The 24,486-nt window shown below is 41.1% G+C and overlaps 1 protein-coding gene across 4 annotated transcripts in view; it reads right to left on the bottom strand.

The window, feature by feature from the left end:
- Positions 1–953: 953 nt before the first annotated feature.
- TMTC4 (transmembrane O-mannosyltransferase targeting cadherins 4) overlaps positions 954–24,486 on the bottom strand; it is a 39,951-nt gene continuing 16,418 nt past the window's right edge. For 3 of the 4 annotated variants that reach the window (XM_033147811.1, XM_033147808.1, XM_033147810.1), the window contains 13 exons: positions 20,540–20,637; positions 18,511–18,603; positions 14,761–14,922; positions 12,869–13,071; positions 9,941–10,112; positions 9,693–9,824; positions 5,998–6,077; positions 4,759–4,866; positions 4,514–4,655; positions 3,750–3,864; positions 3,505–3,617; positions 1,815–1,884; positions 954–1,299 (listed from right to left, as the gene is read on the bottom strand). In XM_033147811.1, coding sequence (XP_033003702.1) covers positions 1,148–1,299; positions 1,815–1,884; positions 3,505–3,617; positions 3,750–3,864; positions 4,514–4,655; positions 4,759–4,866; positions 5,998–6,077; positions 9,693–9,824; positions 9,941–10,112; positions 12,869–13,071; positions 14,761–14,922; positions 18,511–18,603; positions 20,540–20,637 — 1,640 coding nt within the window. In that variant the 3' untranslated portion in view covers positions 954–1,147. The remainder of the gene's footprint in view (positions 1,300–1,814; positions 1,885–3,504; positions 3,618–3,749; positions 3,865–4,513; positions 4,656–4,758; positions 4,867–5,997; positions 6,078–9,692; positions 9,825–9,940; positions 10,113–12,868; positions 13,072–14,760; positions 14,923–18,510; positions 18,604–20,539; positions 20,638–24,486) is intronic. The other variant, XM_033147809.1, reaches the window with a different exon arrangement.

Genomic DNA, 24,486 nt, shown 5'->3' with positions numbered 1-24,486 from the left:
CCCTTGGTTTTCAGCTGTTGTTGTTGTTCAGTCATGTCCGACTCTTCATGACCCCAAGGACCAGAGCACGCCAGGCACCCCTATCCTCCACTGCCTCCCGCAGTCTGGCCAAACTCATGCCAGTCGCTTCGAGAACACTGTCCAACCATCTCATCCTCTGTTGTCCCTTTCTCCTTGTGCCCTCCATCTTTCCCAACATCAGTGTCTTTTCAGCTACTGATACCCTAATGAAAGCTGCTACCAACAGGACAGCAGATTTAAACCTAATCAAACATCTAAACATGTAATAACCACTGCCCAGCTGAAGCATTACAAGATTCTGGGCAAGCTACCAAACATGAAAGGCTTTACAGTTTAAAGTACACTTGACATTGGGATGCTTGACCATTCAAGTCACTACCTTTAAGCTGTACAACAGCAACTAAGGATAGATTCTGAATCTAAAAACAATTTGAATTAAGCTTCAATCCTCACTTCACTATAAATTGTTGAAAATAGTTCATTCTATCCTGTTCTTACAAAGGATATTAGCAGTGTATTGATGCTGAGCAAACCCTGCCAGAAGAACAAACACCCTCCCCCATGTTTCTGAAGCATGGTCTCTCCAAAGATTAATGAAACAACATTTGTGCTCAGGGTAATTCACTGGGCCACGTTTCATACCAACGCTGCATCAGAATTCCTGCTTCAGTAAGATGTATGTACAGGCAAAATAAATTATATTACTTTTCCAGATAACTATACTGTGTGGTACGTTCACACTCCTCACTGCTACATGCATTTTGAATATGTCCTTCTGTTTATTTGAATAAGTTGCTCCTACCAGCCTAAGTGCTCTGAGTATCAGAATGTAAATATTCAACAGGTTTTGAAATTGGGTCAAAAAGCTGAAAGCATAAATACAAACCTTTCAGTTCTCCAAACGAAAATTTCAAAACCAGCATTGCTTTTTATTTTTTGTAAAGAAATTTACTTCTGCCACTAGACTTCATGAAACATTTTGAGTATTTGTTGCTGATGCCGTAATTATTGGGTTATTGTTGTGATTTTTTAAATGACAGTATGACTGAATGCTTCTCCCTGGTGATTAGTAGCCATGTTGCCCATAAATGGTATGCAGTATGCATTCAAAGCCTGAGAAGAAACCTCAGACATCGCCTTTTTTTTTCAGTTGGTCCAGTTTCCTTTTTAAAAGACTATAGTTTTCCCTGGTCCCAGCTGCTGTGGGGTCAAGCTTCAGAGAGATTTCATAGTGTTTCTTGGCTAAGTCAAGATTTCCCCAGCGATGGTACAGCACAGCTGAAACAGCAAAGAGGAGTTTTTGTTAGTAACGTCGTTGAAGGACAGACAATCTTGCCAATTACTTAGAAAACATTAAAACATTTGGTTGGCTGCCGGCATGGTGGCAGCCTCCTCTGTTGCCAGCTGGAGGGGACGCGTTTGGGAGCTGAGCAGGCCAGGGAATGACAAGAGTGGATTGTGCTAGAGCCATAAATTGCTGTTTTTATCAGGAGAGCTCATGGCGGTTTGCAAGCATGGCACAAAAGAGCCAATTTGCCACCACTGACATGCAGCCACCTCTGGGCTGCAGTGTGCTGCCTGGTTGGTCTATTATACAATGCATTGAGCTTTGCATTTTTGGAACTCCATTCTCTAGCTGGCAATTTGTTTAGCAAGTAGGCAGAATAGAATTCTAGGCAGCAGAATAATGCCTTAAAAACAGTAGTTTTTAAGACAATTAACATGAAAAGAAGTACAAGCAGTGTGTCTGATTTTTTAAAAGTTTGCACTAGGGGAGCTGTAAAATGTCTTACCCAAATTACCATGGTAACTGGCTGCAGTTGGATTGGCTTTAATTGCCTTGTGGAACAAAGCTTCAGATTCCTGAATAATTCAGAAAAAGAGATCAACAGGACAAGCTATTTCTGTAGTGCATACAATGTCAAGTACAACCAAACACTACCAATTACCTCATGCTCTGTGGTCTATTAATGTGATTATGTCACCATATTTTTTTCATGTGCATTCACACTTCTACTTCTCTCTAATGGATATACATACAATATAATTCACAGCCTGATCCAGCTGTTGTCTGGTAGTTGCTGTCAATTAAACAGTAATTACTTCTGTGCTAGTAAGAACACAAAAACACTTGCGGACTGCATTATAACCGGGTGCTCACACAAATCACCACTTAAAACCTGCATATTTGTGTTAAAATGAAGTTAATCCCAATAAAATCAATGAGATGAATCTACTTTTATTACAGCCAACAATTTTTGAAAGCTTATCTGCTTTGTTTTGGAGACAATACTTCTAGAAAGAAAAATGCTCCACAGAAGACTTTTCACTTGTTTTTCTAACTGACTTGCTTCAAAGATTTTGACGACTGAATATTTTCATTATTCATTTTCAGTTTTGCTAGGCTCACACATCCCTCTTGCATGACATCATTAAACTCTGAACAACACATACAAAATTTCTACAATTACTCAAGAAAAACAATTATTTAAACAGGTAAGAGATTCAAAATACTTTTTAAGATGTTCCAATGCAGCGGATGCAGACATAATTACAGGGCTACTTAATACAGCTTTATGTCTGTTTATAATCCAAGGGTAAATGCTGATTCTAATTTAAATGTTTTTTTCAGGAAAAACCTTGTCTTATTTCTATATTTATCCATTTGAGTGATGATTTTTAGATGTGCTGCATGTAAGATAAAAAATATTTTTCTGTGGTTTCTGAACTGTTCTGCAAAACACGCTTGCCTGCTTGCCTCCCTAAATAAAACTCATGAACTTGTTCACAGTAAGGAATCTAGTGTTTTCTGTTTAGTCAGAAATGAGTAAAAGTCAGCTGAATAAAACCCAGAGTGTGCATTCCAATCTCATGTGATTGTGGGGACCCCCGAGAATCTCACCTAGGGATGAATCAAGTAAATTAGTTTAGCACCCAGCAGTTGGGGCCCTAAAGGCTATCTTACTTCCTAGAACATATCTGAAAAAGGAAGATTAGGCCTATAAAAAACCTCAGATTACTGGGGAATCCTTGTTCAACTGAACCTTTCTTTCCTATAGCTACTTTGCTTTGATGTTTTCCCTATTTCCCTCTGAATTATCAATGAAATTATTCTCCTATGTTCATGAAATCTAGGGCTGGTAACTCTGTAGGTTCAGAAAACCCAGCCACATGCCCAGCTCTTTGACAACATTACTGTGTCTCTACAGATCAAGGTAGTATATTTTATTCAACACAGGTGACCTTGAATAAAAGTTGGTAGTCTAAACCCCTTACACGAGTAGTTTGCCATGACAACATGTACATGCCACCACATTACAAATGTGCACGTCTATTTTGCCACATGTACCTACAGAACAACACTTCAACTCGTCTCTAATGTGAGTTGTAATTTTTTTGAGAGCCTATTCAGTCTATGAACAATGGAGAAACAATTAAGGTAATTATTTCATTCAAAAGTTATGACTGGAAATATTTTACTACCTTATATTTCTGTGATTTCCCCAATACATTTGCCAGTGAAAACATAAGAGAATGATCATTGGGTATTAATTCCAAAGCCTCTCTTCCAACAGCTTCAGCTTGTGCTAAATTACCTAGGAACGTAAGAAAAGAGAGGAAAGGATGCTGAATAGCACACTAGTTTTTATTCCACAAAACCGTAACCAGGGCAAAAACTGCATGAATACATCTTATTTAAACATTGCCGGGTAATTCTTATACTGTACCTGTATTATCAAGCAATATAATCATGTTGTTCCAAGCCAAACTGTGTTGTGGTTTCAGAACAGTGGCATTTCTCCATGCATTCAATGCATCTATGTGGCGATTGAGGTCAGCATACTGAAACATGGATGACAATATGACAGCAAATACAGTAAAGGTAGTCCTGAATAAATTAGATCAATGCTCAAGTTCCTCCCCTGTTCTAGTCCCACTCCTGCTCATATTACTTTATACAAAAAAACCATCCATGTATATATGAAAAAAAACAATAGCAAGTAGTGCTATATTTTGGGGACAAGCTCTTGAAAACAATTTATAATGGTCAAAGCCACGAAAGGCAATCTGCAGTGAAAATTCTCGCCCACTGATACTGTAGAAACAACACACAGGAACATAGGAAACTGCCTTATACTGAGTCGGTCCATCTTGCTCAGTATTGCATGCACTGACTGGCAGAGGCTTTCAGGATTGCAGGCAGGAGTCTCTCCCACCCTGACTTGGAGATGTCGGGAATTGAACCTGGGACCTTTTGCATGCAAAGCAGATGCTCTGCTATGGGCTGGAGTGCAGGGCTGATGATGTTCCCTTCACCTACTGCTCTCTGAATATTATTAGGAAGCTGCATGAAACATGCCAAAGTACTGCTGTTTAATCACACTGTTAATATCTAGGAAGTATGCTTAAGTTCGCCACAGAGGTGACATTCAAAATCCATTTCATCTTAGTCTCTTGCTGTCATTAGCACACATGTAATCAATACACTTACCAAACGTCCTAAATTGTAGTAACAATCTGGGTATTTTTTTCGGTGTCTAATTGCAGTCCAATAGCTTTGCTCTGCTTCTCCATACCTTCTTAAGCTATTCTGCACTATTCCCAGATTCATCCATGCCGCTGCAAAATCAGGCCTAGGCAGAATTGTTGGATACATTTAGAATATAGGACAGGACACAGCACTCCTTTTGTATGCCCTGTGCAACAACAACTGGAATTGTGTATTTAAAAACTTACTGTATTTGTACAGCTAGTGACAGCAGCTCTTCAGCTTCATGGAGTTCATTCCTTTCTTTCAAGATATTTCCCAGGTTGTTCATGGCGTGCACATATTTAGGATTCAATCTGGGCATGTAAAGGGGGGGGGGAATAATTACTCATTGAAAAAAGGCAACTTGACTCATTTTCTTTCATTTACACTATATAGCCACCAACTCGTGAGACTCCACCTATTATTTGAATCTCAACCTGACCAAATGTCGGAAATTTACAACACCGTAATCATATATTAAATCACCATCACCAATCTTTTCTATACTACAGTGATTTATTTAAAAGGAGAGACAGGAAATGGTGCCCTCTCTAGAATGTGATGCAGAAAGAAACAACTATAATGTAGCTTCATTGGTAGGATGGCTTTGCTATCAGTGGTGCTTGCCTGCAGAACATGTTGAGCACATGCAGAGGACAGTGCTTTTACCCAGGCAGCATTAATTATCTTGCTTTAAATTTAAAAACAACAACAGGAATACAGGTCTCCTTTATTCATTTTTCTACAAACACAAGTTTTATTGCCTTCATTCATGTGCCCATACTTAATTTTGTTAGGTTTGTACTACCTAATTTTCTTTTGGCTTGATAATTCTGGAATTTCACACAAATTCCAATACACAGTAGTCATACTCGCCACTATGATCGGATTGCACCCCATATCTGTATTTAGGATACAACATATATGATATATGAGTTTGTCTGTGTGCACATGCTAGTATATATCTCCTAACAACAAAAATACTGGGTATTAATAACCTATCGTATTTTCTACTTTTTCAGCGACTACCCAAATCTGGATTGGGATGGGACCACCTCACAATTCTTTCCTGTGTTACATCGCCAACATTTTTAATTCACACTGTGTACATTTTCATAAGCATAGTGTTCTAAGCTACTTTCATTCCCCCCTGGATTAAATTCTCTTTTGAATAATTCTAATAAAATTAATTTATTTTAAACAGTGCATTGAGATGTCATGTCTTCCAGGCTCTTTCTTATAGGCCGATAAATGCAATATTCTGAATATTTTCTCCTGTTCCTCTTTTAATTTTAGTAAAGATTTTCTTGTGTAACAAATGAAAGGGAAAAAAAAGGAAAACTGCATATAGTGTCTCCACTTTCAGTTCATAGAGTCTTTTTCACAGTTTGTTTGCATTCATTGTAGGACACTTCCCTGTTTTTAAACAGTAAACTGGCACTTACCTGACAGCTTCCCTGTAATAGTTGATTGCAGCTGTTTGGTTGCCTTTATCAGCCAGGTTTTTGCCAACGTTATAATGAACCTGAAAGTAAAGGCCAGAAATGTATTACCGCTAATTGTTCCAGACATTTATTACTCTTAGATACTAATAATGCAGCATTAATCTCTGCAACTGCAATTTTGAAAATAGATTTACAGTTGAACAAAGCATCTTACTTTTGTTTATAAATATATATACCACAGGTCAAGGTAAGTGCAACCTTCTTTGAATAATTTACAGTGAAGTGTCAAGCTTCAAGAAGGGGGTGGGTTGAAATTAAAAAAACAACATTTCTGCTTTGACCCCTTTTTCCAAAGCTGATGCTGAGTCAAGCCCTGGCCCCTCTGAAGTTCAGGGCCAGGCTCAACATTGTTTGTATGGGCCCACAATGTTACCTCTTTCCTTACACAGTGATGGTATGTGATAGAACATATAGCAGGGACTCGGTTAGGCTTTTAACACAGTCATAGTATGTTCAAATAGCATCAACAGCTGCCAGGAAAAATAAAAAATGTAGCTGAAGGGAATATGACACAAGAATTAGAGAGAAGAAAATAATAATCAGAGAACAAACATCCCAGTGAAAATGCAAGTCTTCAGCAACTTTGAAGTTCACTGAACATTTATCCAACTGAAAATTCCTGTCATGTTGGTTCCGATATGTTTTGGTTGAATGTGTTTTTAAAATTTCCAACACAAATATTTACAGAAAGTTGTAGGTCAGCAAAGAACATATCTGAACTACTTGATTTCTGCTGACTATCCAAATTTCAGCCCTGCAGATTTCTGGAAGGACTCTTTTAGATTGGGGGGGGGGGGCAAGCAATTGAGTCCACAGCAGGCACAAAATGGATGTAGAAACCTGCCTCTCCTTTTACTGGGCCTATGCCTACTTCAGCATCATAGGTTAATGGTATTAACCAGTGTTGGTGCCTATGCCTTCGCTTAGCATATTGACATTGGCCACAGAGTAGGGAAGTAGGATACATGGTTGGTTGTGGCAGCAGCATCCCGAGCCAACTAGTCTTTACAACCACACAACTAGTCCAGGCATCCCAACATGTCTGTATACCAGCTAAGGCCAGATCAATCTATTTTTACTTACCAGCAAATTCCATTCCCACTGCCAAACAAATGTAACAAAGCAATTGGTTACATGATGGCAACTAATTAATCACTTTTCCCTGCTAAGAGCACCTTGAAACACAATGTGAAAGAAGGTTATACTTTTATTTTATTTGTATACCACCCTCCATCTGTTTATGCATAATAAAAGAACAAAACAAACCAACAATAAATTCAATAAATAAATAAACTGCTGATCTCCTCCCACATGTTTGAAAGGGTATCAGATGTAACAAACTGAAGGCCTGGTTGAAGAATTTTTTTTGCCTGGCGCCTAAAAGTGTATAATGAAGGTGCCAGCTGAACCTCCCAGGGAGATCATTCCACAAACGGGAAATCCTAAAAACACGCCACCATACAGTATATCCAACTCCAAATAGACCTTAAAGGTAAAGGCATCCCTGACCCTTAGGTTCAGTCGTGCCCGACTCTAGGCTTGTGGCGCTCATCTCGCGTTACTGGTCGAGGGAGCCGGCATACAGCTGCCGGGTCATGTGGCCAGCATGACTAAGCCGCTCCTGGTGAACCAGAGCACTGCACAGAAACGGCGTTTACCTTCCCGCCAGAGCGGTACCTATTTATCTACTTGCACACTGACATGCTTTTGAACTGCTAGGTTGGCAGGAGCAAATAGACCTTATGTTTTCAGAATTAAAACAAAAAGGAAACTGCCATATTCACAATGGAGGAAACAGAAGCCAGAGTCTAGCTACATCTTTTACAAGCATTCTACAATAAGGAAGTGTGAAACACTGTGTACCACAGAGTGTGGAAGATGTATAGCTGCATTTTGTTGTGTGACAAAAAGGAACGGTTCAACCATGGGGTGGAGCTGCAGCAATGCTGTTCTGTCTGCGTGCCCTTATTCCTCCTGAATAAGAGTGGGCTAAACAGCTCCTGCCCACTCCCAAACCAATCTGGGACAATGTGTTCCCTAGATCCACAAAGATTACTGCTTCTGACAATCAAATGCTATACACAACAGCCATATATTGAACTATTATAGTTCCTCTGTTCTGTCTCCCTAAGGAACCCTAGGGAAATCAGTTTATAAGAGAGATGGAAATCTGTAGCACGCAATCCCAATTCTTTGTAAGTGCCCTACAAATTTTTCAAAATTGTCTGCAAATACTGGAGATACTGAACATTTTGTTTGCTTTGGGTCTTAAACTTCAGATTTTGTGTATTTTTTTCCGCTTACCAAGCACAGTAACCTGCCTTCTGCTATCTTTCAGTAGGAAATGTGGGACATAAATTAAATGAATCATCGCCACCACCTTTCAGAATAAAGCACAAGCTAGAAAATTTCTAGTTCGGGTGTTTTAACTTTTCTGCATAAGATAAGCCTTGAGAAACAGATACGGACTGAGAAAAGGATATGGATTGCCAAGCTCATTCATGAAACAATTCAACTTTGATGCTAGGCAAATATGATACAGTGTAGCTTGCTATTTTATATCCCACAACTGCTTTTAATAATGCATAAAAGCAGGGATTGACCTGATTTCCAGAGCAGCATTATGCATGCAAAGAACAATACAGATCTTGAATTGTCTGTGATCCTCTTATGCTCATTCCTGCCATTAAATGCCACAGTAAAAGAAATCCTCTGCGTGGGATAACTTTTAAGGTTGCATCTTTACTGAGACTGATAGTTTTGCTTGGGAGTTAAGCAAAGCAGTATGATTTTTTCAATTGCCTTTCCTATAAGCCCAGCTTGGAAACCTGGGCTGCAAACCAGCATATGACCACTTAAGTTAAGACCAGGTAACCTGGCACTCAACACTGAATCAGGGATCTGAAACAGCGGCGGAGAAAGCCACTCAGGCGCCTGGGGCGGCGTGCCCCTAGGGGTGGGGCGAAGGCAGGGCACACCGCGGGGCCTCCGGAGTCTGCCTGCCTCCTCCCACTCAGCCGCCCTACAGCTGGGGGGGGGGGAGGCAGCCTGCACACACCCAAGCCACTACGTCTCTCCCAGGAAAGACGCATGGCTCAGACATGCTTCAGGCCCCACAGTGAGTGCCGCCCAGCATTTTGTCACCCCCATTCAGTGGTGACACCCGGGGCGGCCCACACCGACTGCACCCCCTTCCTCCGCCCCTGATCCGAATTAGTATTCACTAGCCTTTTTGGACCCAGGACCCATCTTTAACAAAATATTATTTGGGAACCTGTTTCTCTTTCCTTCTTTCTTTCTTATGTTTGTATGGCGGTAGTGCTGCGGTTGCAACCTACCTTGCATCAGGCTGCAACCTGGTAGTAGCTCCCGACACACCAGTTGAAGACCAATGCTCTAAATGATGGGAAAGGCACACAGGAATGTACCACGGATGTAGCTGCATTTTAGATCCAAATGACAGAGGAACAAAAAATAGTTTTTGAACTTACTTGGTGGTGTGGGGAATGACTTAAAAGAAAATACTTTCAGTTTTTTAATGTCCTTTACATTTGTTCAAATTATTACTTCAAAATACGGATTTGCCTTTACAGAGTGCAGTGCATATGGCTAATGCATATTACTCCAAAACTTACTTTTGCATTCAGTGGACACACAGACAAAGCACTCCTAAAAAGTTGTTCTTCAGATCTCCACTGGTTACTGCGGATAACACAACGCCACACATTTACCAACAAGAGGCCCAGCAGAGCAGCAACAAGAAATTTCTTGGAGAGAAGAAACACATGTTAGGAACCACAGTTTAAAGCTTGTGTGTGTGTGTGTGTGTGTGTGTGTGTGTGTGTGTACCTGTTGTCAGTTATATGGATCCTTTTGTTAGTACCTTTTTTTTAGCTTGTCTGCTCAATAGACTGAATCCGTATGTAATCAGCATGCAATAGCCAATACTCGGGAGGTAGGTTACTCTTTCTGCAACAACAAATCCAACTCGAAAGAACAGATTACTTGCAGGAAGGAAAGGGATGATGAGAAATCCCAAACCCAATGTCAGGATTCTGGAAAGCAGAAAGTAAGTTATAGGATGAACAACTCAATCATTACTTCTTATGATATTTTTATGCTACAACTTAGTATCTACATGCAAAAAGCTGGGGTTTCAAAGAATCTGTTTGAATTCTGCCTTTTTAGCATGGAATCTTTAGAATTCATGCTAAATTCCATTCAGTGATATCAGAAATACAGTATCATATGGGGAAAATCCATGCCATGGCTCTTTTCTATCCCAATGTCTTCCTACTTCCCAGGAATGGTAATGCTGTTGCATGAAGGAACTGCTGCATGGGCTCATCCGTGGGGAAACCTGGAGATTTCTGATGTTACTAAGCAGGGTAGAAAGGAACTACTCAGTGGAAGATCTCATATCACTAAAGATCATGTTGGAAAAGACTCCAAGCAATTCAGGGGTTGTGTTAATGATGTCCGTGTGCTTGCCATGTAATAGTTTGGTGATCCAAAGTTTAACATAATGTACTCAATCTAAACATTCTAAATATGCATGGGAAGCCCTGGTTTTGAAGGGGTTACCTAAATGGGAAGGGGAGTATTTAGTAAGGGTGTATAGCAGCTCTTTGCTGGAGCTCAATAATGAGGTGAACTGAGGTGATTTCACCACTCCCTGAGCTGGACCACAGGGTCACCAAAGCACCCAGTCACTCCCCCCACAAGACCTCATGTTGCTCTGTTGCTCTATAGTTTTTGTACTCTACTTTGTGTAAACTATATTTCTATGTTTCCCCCCATGCCCATATGTTTCCCTAGGTCTATGGGCTTTGCAAAAAGCGATACTGTTCAGAATGCTATCTGTGAAGCACTAAAGTGCTCTGGATGATTTTGTTGTTGGAAGCAGAGCAGCTGAATGTTTTTTTAAAAAGATGCTTCATTTATCTTTTTTTTAAAATGACCACTGGTTTGCTTGGGTGAGAGGTGGGAATCCTCTCGAGTGCTTCAGCACTCCACAGGCACTATTCTGAGCACTTGCACCTTGCAATGTCTATCTATAGGAGGACACAAGCACAAGAAAGTTAAGCCAGCTGCTATGAAGCTGCTAATAAAAGTTATTTTAAGGTAATCAAGAGAGGCAACCCCCCACTCCCCTCCTCAAAATCATGAAACTAATATGGATTTGCTTGTATCAGTCCATTTCTGGAAGAAAATGAAAGTGTTATTGACCTTTTCTTTGTTTAAAATGTCACATTTTAAAAAGTTGTCTTGCACAAGACCCCCTGGAACTGCCTGCCTGTGATTTGGTAGGTTTAATTCACTCTGGAGAAGCTACCATGCCTGTAGATTTAATCCCCACTTCTGTCATAAGGGCAACAAGTTACAGCTGTTTTTTAGATTCTCCTGATATATTTATTAAGTAGAATGAGAAACACTAACAGACGCGAAGTATTTCCTTGTGGCATCAGGGTCTAGTTTTTAGCAAAATGTCTCTGCAGTATAATTACTGTTTTACCACTGGTATCACTGGGCATAAGAGTTCTTCCTACTTTATGGTTTACCACAGATCATGTGTATTTGCTTTGTTTTTTCCTCACTATACACAAGCACAAACAATTAACTGCAAAAATCCATGTTTATGTCAGGTCTCCTTTCTGTGATTCCAGGATACTGTTGTGTTTGTGCGTTCTGGATATCATCCAGGAACACATGTATGGAAGAAAATATTTTGATAGCTTATCATCCAAATATTAGCATGCAAACAAAAAGAAACTTTTAAGGATCTGCCAAGGAAAATGAGGGGGCAGGGGATCCAAGTTATCTTAAGTGAAAAATTCCTGAAGCAAAAATGCAATATGTAATTGCATCTATGTGTTGTACGCAAACCAAAAAGATGGCAGCCGGCACAGGGGTTAAGAGTGCAAGCTGTGACATTGCTGGTTCAAAGCTCACGCCTTAGGTAAGCCACTATCTCACAGGAATGAATGCTACCTTGCAGGACTGTTGTAGAAATGTGGAAATAATGCACACGAACTGCTATTAAGTCTCAAAAGCACTATTACGTCATTTGTTTTTATTTATTTTTAAAGGGAAAAGCTGTATCAAGATTAGGAAGCATCCTTATGGAGGAATAAAAGGAACAGGAACAAGGAACAGTTTTGCCAATTAAAAGGATTAAATGTTTGGTTCAAGAACACCAGAACAACACCTGTAATATCTTCTCAAAAAATATTGTTTCATCCTCTTTATGCAACTTTCATTTCTGTAAAACAACAGGGGTTCCCCTAGCCCACCCCATATTATTTTCTCTCTGACTGTTTACTGATGAAGAGTAATCACTCTGGGACAGCATTTTATTTTTTTAATCAACAACCAGAACCATTTTTTTCCTAAAAGTTTTTTCTTAAGGGTTTATTATTATTATTATTAACAAAAGAAACATTGTGGAAAGAGGCGAAGGAAAACAACATACTTCAATTACACTTTATTCTGACCACAAATTACTTTTTACCCCCTACAGAGTTAAGGATCTGAAAATGCCATTTCAGAAAGAACATAAAGCAGCCATCCGTACCTCCCTTTTACAAGTTTGCCTCCCCATAGTCAGTGTAAAAAAAAATGATGGAGCCAAATTGGGAAGAGAATGCAAGTTGGAGCTATAAATATTTATTTGAACTGGGTTTGCCAAGGTATATTGATTCCACTGATTTGGTTGTTTTTTGTTTTTTTTTTAAAGGAAGAGGAGGAAGATGAAGAATGCTGGATATAAGAAAACCCAATTAGAAATTTAAAATTCAATAATGTCGTTTACCTTCTCTTCTGGCTGTCTTCGGAGCACAAGGCTTGGCACATCAGAGCAATTAGGCAGAACCAAAGAACTGCTAGTGCAATTATTCTCCAGTCACTGACTGATTTAATAAGGGGCACGCAGCCCATTGACCAATCAAAACACAGCCACCAGGGACACAGCAGCAACCATGCATTCAACGAATAGTAGTAATTATAGTTTATAGCCTGTCAGTCAAAGGAAAAACAAACATTTACTTCATACTGAACTTTAAGAGGCTGTTAGGAAGGGGGGAGAGGGGGTAAAATCACTACTACTTTTTCCGATCGCCTAGTTTTTATTTAAGCCTCCTCTTTAACAAAACAGTTTATCAGTTTATCACTTATTGGCTCCAAGACTCTAGCCTACAGCCTAATCAAATGTAAGTTAATTAACGTTATCTCAGTGTAACTACATGTTCTGCTGTCCCCGGCTCCCCACCATACAAATTTGGCTACTCAAAAGAATATTCCTTTCCAAGAAGGCTTGTATGGTTACAATCCAGTGGGTGCCACTGGCAATATCCCACTTCTGGCTTTTGCTCAAAGTTCTTTGGCTTCGGCACCTAACAGTGGGCTCAGCCTTATGCAGCTCCACAGTTCAAAGCATAGAGAACATATGTGACTGAAAAACTACGGCTACTCAGATCAAGACAGTTCCGCAAAATTAATCTAACCAGACTGTGGTAGATCCAGCAGAGCCATTCACTTTGAAGTAGACATTTCCAAAACAAACAAAAAAAATCCTGATCCAAAGGTGAGCATTTATTTTTTTAAAGGAGTGGGGAGACCTTGGTAATATGCCCCCCTTGTGGTGCCAGCTTAAGCTGGGCTTCGGGCAAGAGGCACGAGGCTCTGACAGGGTCCCACAGCCCTCCTACCTCCTTCCTGAAGCCCAGTAAACACTTGTCTGGCTTGGGAAGGAGGCAGGAGGACTCTAGGACCAGTGGCGTGCAGCTAGTGGCCTCAGGGGACTAGGCTAGTCCCTTAAAAGTTCCCCTGGCACCTTCTTCCCAAAGCCCAGGAAGCTTCTGCCTGGCTTAGGCAGGGAGGAACGATGCTCACACGCACAACATCGCGACATACCACACACAATCACCTTCACAAACTGGTGCCTCTGGTCCTAACTTTTCCCCTATGGAAAATTTCACTGCACATCACTATCTAGAGCCCTCACACCACCTTCCCGAAGCCAGGTTAGCACTCACTGGGCTTTGAGAAAGTGCCCTCTTCAGCTGTGTGCCCAGTGTGACCACACTACTTGCACTATCCAAAATCTGCCTCTGAGCCTGAAGGGGGGTGTGACAACATCCTTGGGTGCTTTTGCCTTGCTGGAATGAGAGCACCTTGAACTGTGGTAATGCCTCGTGTGCTTGGAAGGGAGATGGACGTGTGTGTAAACCTCTGGCTTTTGCATGGCTGGAATGTAACCCATTATATGAAGGTCAAGAGTCATGGTTGCTCCACCCCTTTCTGTCCCCGTCCCCTGTCCACAACTGGTGTGTGGCTGTCAGAAGTTGTCCATAAGAAATGTGGACATTGGACTGAATAAGGTTCCACACCCGATTTAAAACATCCACATTCTAAAAGCATCATTCATTCAGAGCCCTCAAGGAATGACGCTTTTACCACTTTGATGGTTTAAATCTGCCTGATGCCAAATTAGACTGTTGGTTCATCTAGTCCAGTACTGTCTAATTTGACTGGCAGCAGTCCACAAAAGCCTTTTTGCAAGCCTACCCTTGGGAGTTGCCAGGAACTGAATGGGAGAACTTGCTATGTACAAAGCATTTATTCTGCAAATGACACATGGCCCCTCCGCTTTTTTTTAGTCCTTGATTTGTTAGCTCACTGAAAAGTAATGCCTTTGCCACTTACCCTCACAAATATACTGTCTGCGAATGAAGCTGGGTTATCCACTTCAGTAAACGCTGGTGGTCCTGTGCCCATAATCCGCCAGCGCACATACAGCATGGTGGCTCCTCCAGATAACAGAAGAGTCATCCTGAACATAAGTCCTTTTCTAAACACCACTAGGCTCTAGAGAGGAAGAGCAGAAGAAAAAGAAAAGGAAAAGCTCAGGTTATCACAACTTTTTCCTTTTAAAAACTGCAAATTCAGAAAGATGGGTGTAACAGAAAATGTGTAGTGGGGGGTGGGGTGGGAAAGGTAGTACTAATGCTTCTCTAACTTTGCCATCTACTGACCTAATTACCAATGATAATGATGATAGTAATAAGGACTCCTGTGCTTGTAACAGAAACATGGTAGAAAAAAAGTTTGGTTGTTGTATTGTACCACGGTGATTTAATGGTGAGCGAAGCCATCCCACTATTAAAGACATCAGATCCCCATACAAGGAATGCAGGGTACAGACAATACAACGCTGCCAAGCATGGAGCGAATTGTACAAGCAGCCCTGCGCTGCATTTATATTCCATTTTCCACAGAAGTGCAGAAAAGTCACAGCAGTCAGTGTGGTGTAGTGGTTAAGAGTGTTGGACACAAGTTCTAAGACCTATGCTGCCCTGAAGCTCACTGGGTCACCACCTTGGGCCAGTCTCTTAGTCTAACTTACCTCATAAGGTGGTTTTGGGATGTGTGGAGAAAACCACATACAGCTCCTTGGGAGAACGGTGGGATATACAGTACATAGACTTAGGTGCTGCCTGGTGGGGCTTAATGGGGTAGAAGCAGGAGGAGGCAAATTGATGCAGTAGCCTGGAGCTGGTGTAGTAATCAAGCCTAATGCCGCTAACCCCCCCCCCCCCCAATTCTCTTTTATGAGGTTGCTGCTAACGGGGATCCCACCAGTTACATTTCTGCCTACTGGCACATTCAGTGAGTAGAACATGGGAACTTTTGTGCCACCAGAAATGACACTGGTGTCACTTGGCATGCAGAGGCTAGATGGCTGGGTGGAGAGGTACCTCCATCCAATCCACGACCCCATCCCATTCAGTTCAAAGGGTTTTAGTAAGTATCCTGGCTTTTAAAGATAAGGTAAATCTTGAGTCCCTCAATGTGGACAATCTCAGAAGCCAGCTTTCCCCTGCTGCCATTCTGCCGCCCTCAGCCAGCGGACTAAGATTTAAGACTTTGATGCGCCTATCCAGGATCGTGAGAAGACAGTTTATGCAAGCAGTGGAAATAGATGCACCAAGAAGAAAAACAACATTTTGTGCCCGGGATTTCTGAAGAAAATTGATAGGCCTCAAAGCCTCTACTCGGCTTCATCTTTATTTTTTTCATGTTTGGAAAACTGCAGGAAGAAGCCTTCATATGAGAATCAATGGTGGTGCCATTTGAATCCTGGCTCAAATTAAGTTCAACAACTGTGAGCCACATGATAGCGACATAAAAGTTTGTGAGGCAACTGTCGTTATAGCAACACTACCGGTTACGAGTATAGGGTACAGATATGAAATTCTTCAGCATATCCTTGCAGTATTACAGACACAACAGGGAACTGCAAGAACATGAAAGTCTAATAAATAAACTTGCTGTTTGCTCTGGTTCATCTACACCATAAAGATTTACAATAAAACATAGGCTCCAATCTTCAGCATACTCACTTGGAAATATGCCCCACTGAAATCAATGGGGTTTGCTTCCAAGTAGGCACGTTTGGAGTTGATTGCAAAGGGAAAAAAGATGCATACTATTATCAAAACTTTTAATCGAGCATACGACACAGCAAGTTTCTAAAAAGAATCTGTATATATTTTATTTGGTACCTCAGGCACAAGAGTACTCTCACTGCTTTAACCACCCTGAATTTATCAAATTAAGAATTTATCATGGTGGCAATAGTTATTTAAAGTATGAAACAGCCACCATGACATAGCATTTCTTACTCAACAACCACATGTAATTGTATTTAGCATTTCACTGTATTTGACAGATGACATGCAACACTCTAAAGCATTTGACTAACAAATAAATAACCGACACCCTGTTTTATTTTGTATTTGACAGTAGATACGCAATGTAATATGAGATATGGCAGCAGCTCACAGCATTTGACACCAAAAACAATCAAAGGAGCCTGCTAACACTAGAGTTACAAATTCTGTGGTAAAATGTCAAATGAACGCTTTAATTTTCAGCAAAGTTTTTTAAAAAAAACATTTAGCTTAATGAGCTACCCTGCAGGGGGTTGGACTAGATGACCCTTGGGGTCCCTTCCAACTCTACAATTCTATGAGTCTATGATTCTATGAAATCCTGAAGAGCCTCTGGCAGTCATTGTAGACAATATTAAGCTGTAGACTATGTCATTAAAGCTCTCATGTTTCTAGGCTCACCATGCAAGGAAGAAGAAAACTCTCAACAATAGATTCTAGCTTCTCTGAGGGAAATAAGAGGTTGGTTTGGCTGGGGAAAGCTCTCCCAGAAGCCTTTAGAAAGAAAGAGCTACATTAGGAGGCTGAGGTCTGGAAATCTGAATAGCCACTTGGCTAAAAGTCTGAGCCAAAAAGAAAAAAAGAAAAAGAGAGAAGACAAGAGAGATGCTAACGATCAGGAAGAAAAAATCTAAGGGACTTAAAGAGATGCATGTTGTAGCCTGGAAGAGGTTTAGGAAGAGAGAAGCAAGTGATGTTCGGTCAACTTGTGGCCAGTCAAAAGCAGGATAAAATGGAATGAAAAGTATGGACCTGCAAGAACAGAAGACAGTAAAAATATGAAATATATTTGAGGGGACTGGGGTCCCCCAAAATTGATGGGAATTGCCATTCAAATGGTTTGCATGCACTGTTTCTTATGTGGGGCAGGGCTTACCTTAACCCCCCCCCCAAAAGTTGGGACCCCTGAACGTAAGCCTGGAACAAAGGTTCCCATAAGGCAGGTATAGGCAAACTCGGCCCTCCAGATGTTTTTGGACTACAACTCCCATCATCCCTGACCACTGGTCCTGTTAGCTAGGAATGATGGAAGTTGTAGTCCCAAAATATCCGGAGAGCTGAGTTTGCCTATGCCTGTCATAAGGCCTGAACTGCAGAGTGCAAGGACTGAGAAGATTATGTATGCTACTGCTACAGGAAGGAAGTGAGCAAGCCAGCAAGTTCAGGAAGGCGATGGTTTTTAAAAATATATATCTGGATTATATTTTTTTTAAACCCACACACAAAACAAGGACGTAAATCTATATATCACCTCCTCCACCTACTCATCTTAAGGTGGCACAAAGCATCTGATGTATATTCATTGTTAAAAAAGAATCCAAAACAAAAAACAGAATTGTGATTGGAAGACAAGAGTTGCTATGTCTGCCCTATCGGAAAATGAGATTTTAAAGGATGTAATATTGTTATTCTAACAAGATCCACATGATTAACTAGTTTTACTAGCATTCCCTCTGATATTCAGAGCAGTGCCCCACAGAACAGTTGCAGTAAGTCACATTAAAGGATCTGCAATATTGAGGCTTATTGGGGCTGAGATCATGAACACTCACATTTTGAAGGCAATGTTCTGTCATAGTGTTTGACCTCCAAATAATCTCACTTACTAGATCAAAGAACAGCTTGATCTTTCATGCTGCTGTAGATGTATTGACGCTAACACTTAAATGCTAACTGTAGGAAGTTAAAGCGGCGGCTCTTTTAAATATATAAATGGAATCACCTCCAGCGACTTGTCCTTGCGTAGTATCTTCAAAAGAACTTCCAAAATATTGAGCTTGTTAATCATCACAGCGTCAAAAAGAGCGTTCAAACCCTAAGAAGACAGGGATGAAAACAAAACAGGGAGAAGGTGAAAGAAGGTTAAGAAAGAGAAAGGAGAGATTTCTCTCATTTAAATTTTGCTATATATTTACACTATCTCCACTGCCTTGCGGGATATCGTCAAGAAGGGAAAAGGCTAAGGATTAAACACTATACAAATCCAGAGTGGAGTCCCTAAGACAGCTGGATGGCGCCTTGTATGCCTCCTTCCAGCAACTCCTGCGGCCAAGCTGGTGCCAAATGTATTGCTCTGCTTTCGTTTGGGCCATGTCAGTGAGCTTGAAAGGAGGGAGTTGTCATCTGGGCAGCCCAGGACCCCCAAACATACTGCCCAGGATTGTGCCCTGCAAAGTTTCACTTCACCCCCAGAGGCACAATCCACTCTCTCTTGAGACAGATGGATACCAACAAGAGTTACACCATCCAGTTCAATAATTACTCTGGATCTGTGTAGGTCTCTTAAGCCTCAAACCAATCACTTAAAACAAGCCTTCCCCAGCCTGTTTTTGGACTACAACCCAGCAGCAGCCATGCTGGCTGGGGTTGATGGAAGTTGTAGTCCAAAATGTGTGGAGAGCACCAGATTGTAGAAGGCTGGCCTAAACCACTTCATTTAACTATTTATTTGTTTAAACAGAATTTCTATAACTGACATGAAAGTTTTTTGGTTTTAAAAATCAGTATATACATTTTATGAAATAAATAAAAACAGCTGCCTAATTTCTGAAAACCTCTAAATGGTTTACATAACAGTACTGTAGGTTGTCCTGAATGAACTGTGACAAGCCCAGTGCGCTTCTGCTCCATGTGCAAGAGAAGCAGGGAAAACACTTTGGAACAAAGCTCAGATCAATGTTAATATACAAAAACACCTGAGAAACAAACCAGGAAGTTAATCCAGAGTTTTGACATCTCGGTTTGTCTAAACTAACTTTGGTTAAAATAAGCCAGTGTCCCCAAGTTTTTAATGTGGCCCCAAGTGAAACTGTGGTTTATTCTACAATGAAAGGGGGAGATTTCTCTCTCTTTATTTTGTCTGAAAAGGAGGAGGGAGCAGTGCCTCAGCCTACAGTTCACTGCAACTCATTCATGAGGGCCTTCTCAGTAGTGTCACCTGCCCTGTGGAACGCCCTCCCATCAGATGTCAAGGAAATAAGCAACTATCTGACTTTTAGAAGACATCTGAAGGCAACCCTGTTTAGGGAAGTTTTTAATGTTTGGTATTTTATCATGTTTTTAATATTCTGTTGGGAGCCACCCAGAGTGGCTGGGGAAACCCAGCCAGATGGGTGGGGTATAAATAATAAATTATTGATTATTATTATTATATGTTCATCCACACCATTCTTTAGGGGTTGATGGAGCTGGACTAAAGCTTGAGTGACTTCCATGTAACCAATAACTTCCTACTGTCATTACGTGAATGGTTGTGTAGCATTGCTATGAAAGGCTTCCACACTATGTCTTCCTTGTATGTGGTGAAGAGTTGGGTCTCACACCAAGGGTCCTAAACTATCAATCTCATAGAGAGAAATGGGAGCAACGAGGCAATAAGACACTCTTGCAAGTCTTAACCAAGTATAATACAGACAGACTTGGGAAATTATTCATGGAACCATTGGTGTACATTCTTCAGTAACACCAACAATAACTCATGTAGTGAAATCAGCACTCAGCACACCTTCAGACTTGGTGAACACCAAATCTGAAAGCATTTGCAATAGAAATCAGAGAACAAAAACAGGAAAAGAGGAAAGATTGTTACGACTGTCGTTGCTGAATTTAACACATGTTTTCTGTAAGAAAGCCTAAGCGATGCACAAACCATAAGGGGCACATATTCTGCCATATGAAGAGAGTTTATTTAACAGTGAGCTGCTTTTGGCTGATAAGAAATGCCAATGCTTAACTGTTAAGAGAAGACTTACCAGTATTGTGATTCCTTGTTCTTTACACAGCATGGCTAGAGCTCCTAGGAGGACACTCAGTAAGACCCAGGCAGTAGAAAATTGGGCTCCTTCTTTACCTATCAGTTTAAAAACAGAGCATAAAGAGAAGAAACTGACAAAATATAGAAGCATTGACATTGGCCCTTGGTGGAAAGCTGTTTTGGAATAAGTTCTGTCATTCAAGGATACGCTCTTTGTCAATTACTTTAAAAATGTTTAAGATAAGAGAAAATGTGGTCTGCTTTTCATGGTTGAAATTTTCAGTAAGACAGACAGAATGTAGACACACATGTTCATTCAATTAGCCTGACATTAATATACAATAAATTCTGTTAGCAAATTTTAGGCTTCTGCTACAGATTAAGAGTACAGCACAAGCTTTTTAAAAAGCAATAATTTGCACATAGATCTACCAAGCAAGTCAAAAATATCCCTCTGAACAAAAATACTGTGATTAAAATTGGCTGCTTTCCCAATACCAAACGGGAATTTTCTGAAGCATTTCCACAAAATGTTATTTCACACACCCTTCCCCCCCAACAGTGACTTCAGAAAACCCTTCCATTTGCCAACTCCATAATGCTACTGATTTCAAAGTCACAGAGAGGACCTGTTCTCACTTTGCATTCTGTGCTCCAATATGGATACCCACCTAAAGTGCAAAATAAATGTCTCTTGGTACGTCAGAAAGGAACATTAATAATTAATTCATTAATTAATTAATTAACTAACGCTACTTATAATTCAATAGTCAGGGTCAAACTAGACAAAATAATGGAGATCAATGAGTGGACCTCCTTTCTTTTTTCATTTATTTTCAAAGCAGTCTTGGAGTTCTGAACAGGATGAAGAGCACTGCATTGGAGGATGGGATTTAAACCTTTCCCCTGCACCATTTACTTAGTCTGAACACATACTCCCCACATTCTGCTAGTTGTCCTGTTTCCTGTTATGTTTGTGTACCTGTATGTTTTCCTGAATAAGGAAAATAGTGCTTACAATATGCCCCCAAACAACTACATGCATGAGAGTCAAAGTACTGGACTAGGACAACTCAAGTTCCAATCCCCATTGTGCCACATTGACCTTCTTGGAGGAAAAGTGAGATATAAATGTAATCATAAAATGAATAATAATAAATGCATGCCGATCCCTATACTACATGTGGCAAAAGCAACATCTAGACCAGTTCACTATGGGAATCTTTTCAACTCATCCTAAACAGGAGCACTTTTAGAAAGTGATGTGCAAAAAGTAAATGCATTTCATTTCTAAGATTCTTGGACCAACATCAATCTTCGCTCTGAATGGGAATACAGATCTATGCTAAAAAAAGCACACTGATGTTCAAGGTTTGAAAATTCTATATATTTGTATACATTTTTGTCTGTGTGTGTGTGCATGCACATTCTTCATTCTCATCCCTAAAATGGGCATCATACGAACTTATAAAAAAAAACTCATTAAAAAACCCCAGAATATAAAGTCCAACAGATCCAAATAGTCAATTTAACTTTTGATTCTCAATCAATAGCACCAAAAATGTAAAGCAATGAACAAGTGCCAGCTATTACTCTGGTCGCACACATGCCAAGTGTGCTAATCAGCTTAACGAAGCACACTCCCTACAATGCTGCTTCTCCCACCACGATCTCCTTTCAGAGAATGGAACTCATTCCTGGTTGGCACCTGAACCGAGTTTAAACTGGTGCACCATATTGTGAGAAGGCACTCTGCCACCCTCACCAGATGGCCACAAGTGTAATCCGTGCCAAAGATTTGCGGAAAGCATTTGATTCCTGTTCCAGAAAGCTAAATGCCCACAAATGTTTCTGTCATTTTATATAAGAGAATCTAGTTTACAGAAATAGATTAAATTCATACTGCGAGGCCATGCAACTTGTACATTCATTTTATGCTCCAATGAAGTCATTGTGGGACTGAGGTCTATTTGGGTCGAAGGCTTGGCTGAACATTTACATCTAAAGCCTGGGTTCTCCCTCTAGCAATTAATAGACAGCTTTGATTCCGAAGGTTAATGTGCAAGAGCAGAGACAGCTCTTGATTTGTACCATAGCACTACCCAGTATCTGACACAAATCATATGAATTGATGAAGCAGTAACCATACATAAACAAAAATGGGACTTGACATAAAATGTTGCAGTGTATCCCTGGGAGGGGGAACTGAGGGCCACATTGCCTTACAGGAAAACATCTGGGGGCCACATGCTAGTGGTAGTTGCGAACCATGGGAGAAAGAAGGCAGAGCAATGGATATGACTCTTGACTTTGTTACAGAAGGTTACATTCCAGAGATACAAAAGTTAAGAAGATTCTAGATAATACACCACACAAATATCTCCATCCTTTATTTGGGCAAGAAGCATTATCACAGTTCAATGGCACATTGCATGCAGGCTAAAGCACACAGGGGAGTTGCCTGGAGCAGGGCTGGAGAAGAGGTTTGGCCTGGGGAGAGGTCCATGGGCTTGAGATTCTCCTCACCACACAAGTATTCACTGAGGAGAGGCAGGTAGAAAGGAAAAGGCTTTTCCCTATGGGGCTGCATGGTGTTAGGGAGCTCAGGTTTGAGACTGTCTCCTAGTCTTCAACCAGGAAATTTTTACAGAGCAGGCTTTTCCTTTCCCCCTTCCTTATTAAACATCCCCATATAGCACAGGGAGAATTATCTTTAAACATTTCCTACAAGCTGTTTGGAGCCTGAGCAAGCCAGGGTCCTCTCGCCCCCCGGCCTCCGTTTTTCTTTTTCTCTTCTCAAGTGCCACCCTAACATTCCACATTCAAATCCTCTCAACCACCGTCTAAATACATAGATTGAAATGAGCCCCCTTGGGGAGTTCTCTGGTCCCATGTTGCTGAAGACAGCAGCAGGAAGTGGGGCTACATAAAAAAGTGGGTAAGGTTAAAAAAAAGAGGAAAACATAAATGACCCCTGGACGGTTAGGTCCAGTCAAAAGCGACAATGGGGTGCGGTGCTCATCTCGCTTCAGGCCAAGGGAGCTGTCGTTTGTCCAGACAGCTTTCCGGGTCATGCGACCAGCATGACTAAACTGCTTCTGGCACAATAGAACACCATGACGGAAGCCAGAGCGCATGGAAACACCATTAACCTTCCCGCCATAGCGGTTCCTATTTAACTACTTGCACTGGTATGTTTTCAAATTGCTAGGTTGGCAGATGCTGGGACAGAGCAATGGGGGCTCATCCTGTCGAACAGACTCGAACCACTGACCTTCCAACCAGGAAGCCCAAAAGCAGAGGCCCGTGGGCCGGATGCGGCCCAATCACCTTCTAAATCCAGCCCACAGATGGTGCAGGAATCAGCGTGTTTTTACATGAGTAGAATGTGTGCTTTTATTTAAAATGCATCTCAGGGTTATTTGTGGGGCATAGGAATTCATTCATTCCCCCCCCCCCACAAAAAAATATAATCCGGCCCACCACATAGTCTGAGGGACGGTGGACCGGCCCACCACATAGTCTGAGGGACGGTGGACCGGCCCATGGCTGAAAAAGGTTGCTGACCCTTGCCCCAGAGGCTCAGTGGTTTATACCACAGCGCTACCCACGCCCCCTGCTATGCCAGGTAACACCACCCTCAAATGTTGCAAACTCCGATCCAGCTCTTTCTGCTCCCCACCCCAAGATCCACACATACACAAAGTGTTCTAAGGAATTTGTAATGCCGAGGGAGCTAATAATACCTACAGGGGGCCTACAGTCTGCCCTATTTCTGGCTCCCTTACGACTGTTTCCCCTGCCTCCATGATTTTAGGGGAGCTGTGATTCGTCAGCAGCGTACCCCCCCTTCTTTCAAAACAGGGAGAAGCAATGGTGGGTTTTTCAGTCAATTGTGTATCATCTGGAATGGTTTCTTCTCATTCATAATTCTTTTAACCATAT

This window comes from Lacerta agilis, chromosome 4 (genome assembly GCF_009819535.1).
Source record: "Lacerta agilis isolate rLacAgi1 chromosome 4, rLacAgi1.pri, whole genome shotgun sequence".
Taxonomy (NCBI): domain Eukaryota; kingdom Metazoa; phylum Chordata; class Lepidosauria; order Squamata; family Lacertidae; genus Lacerta; species Lacerta agilis.
This window is presented reverse-complemented; position numbering and strand designations above follow the sequence as displayed.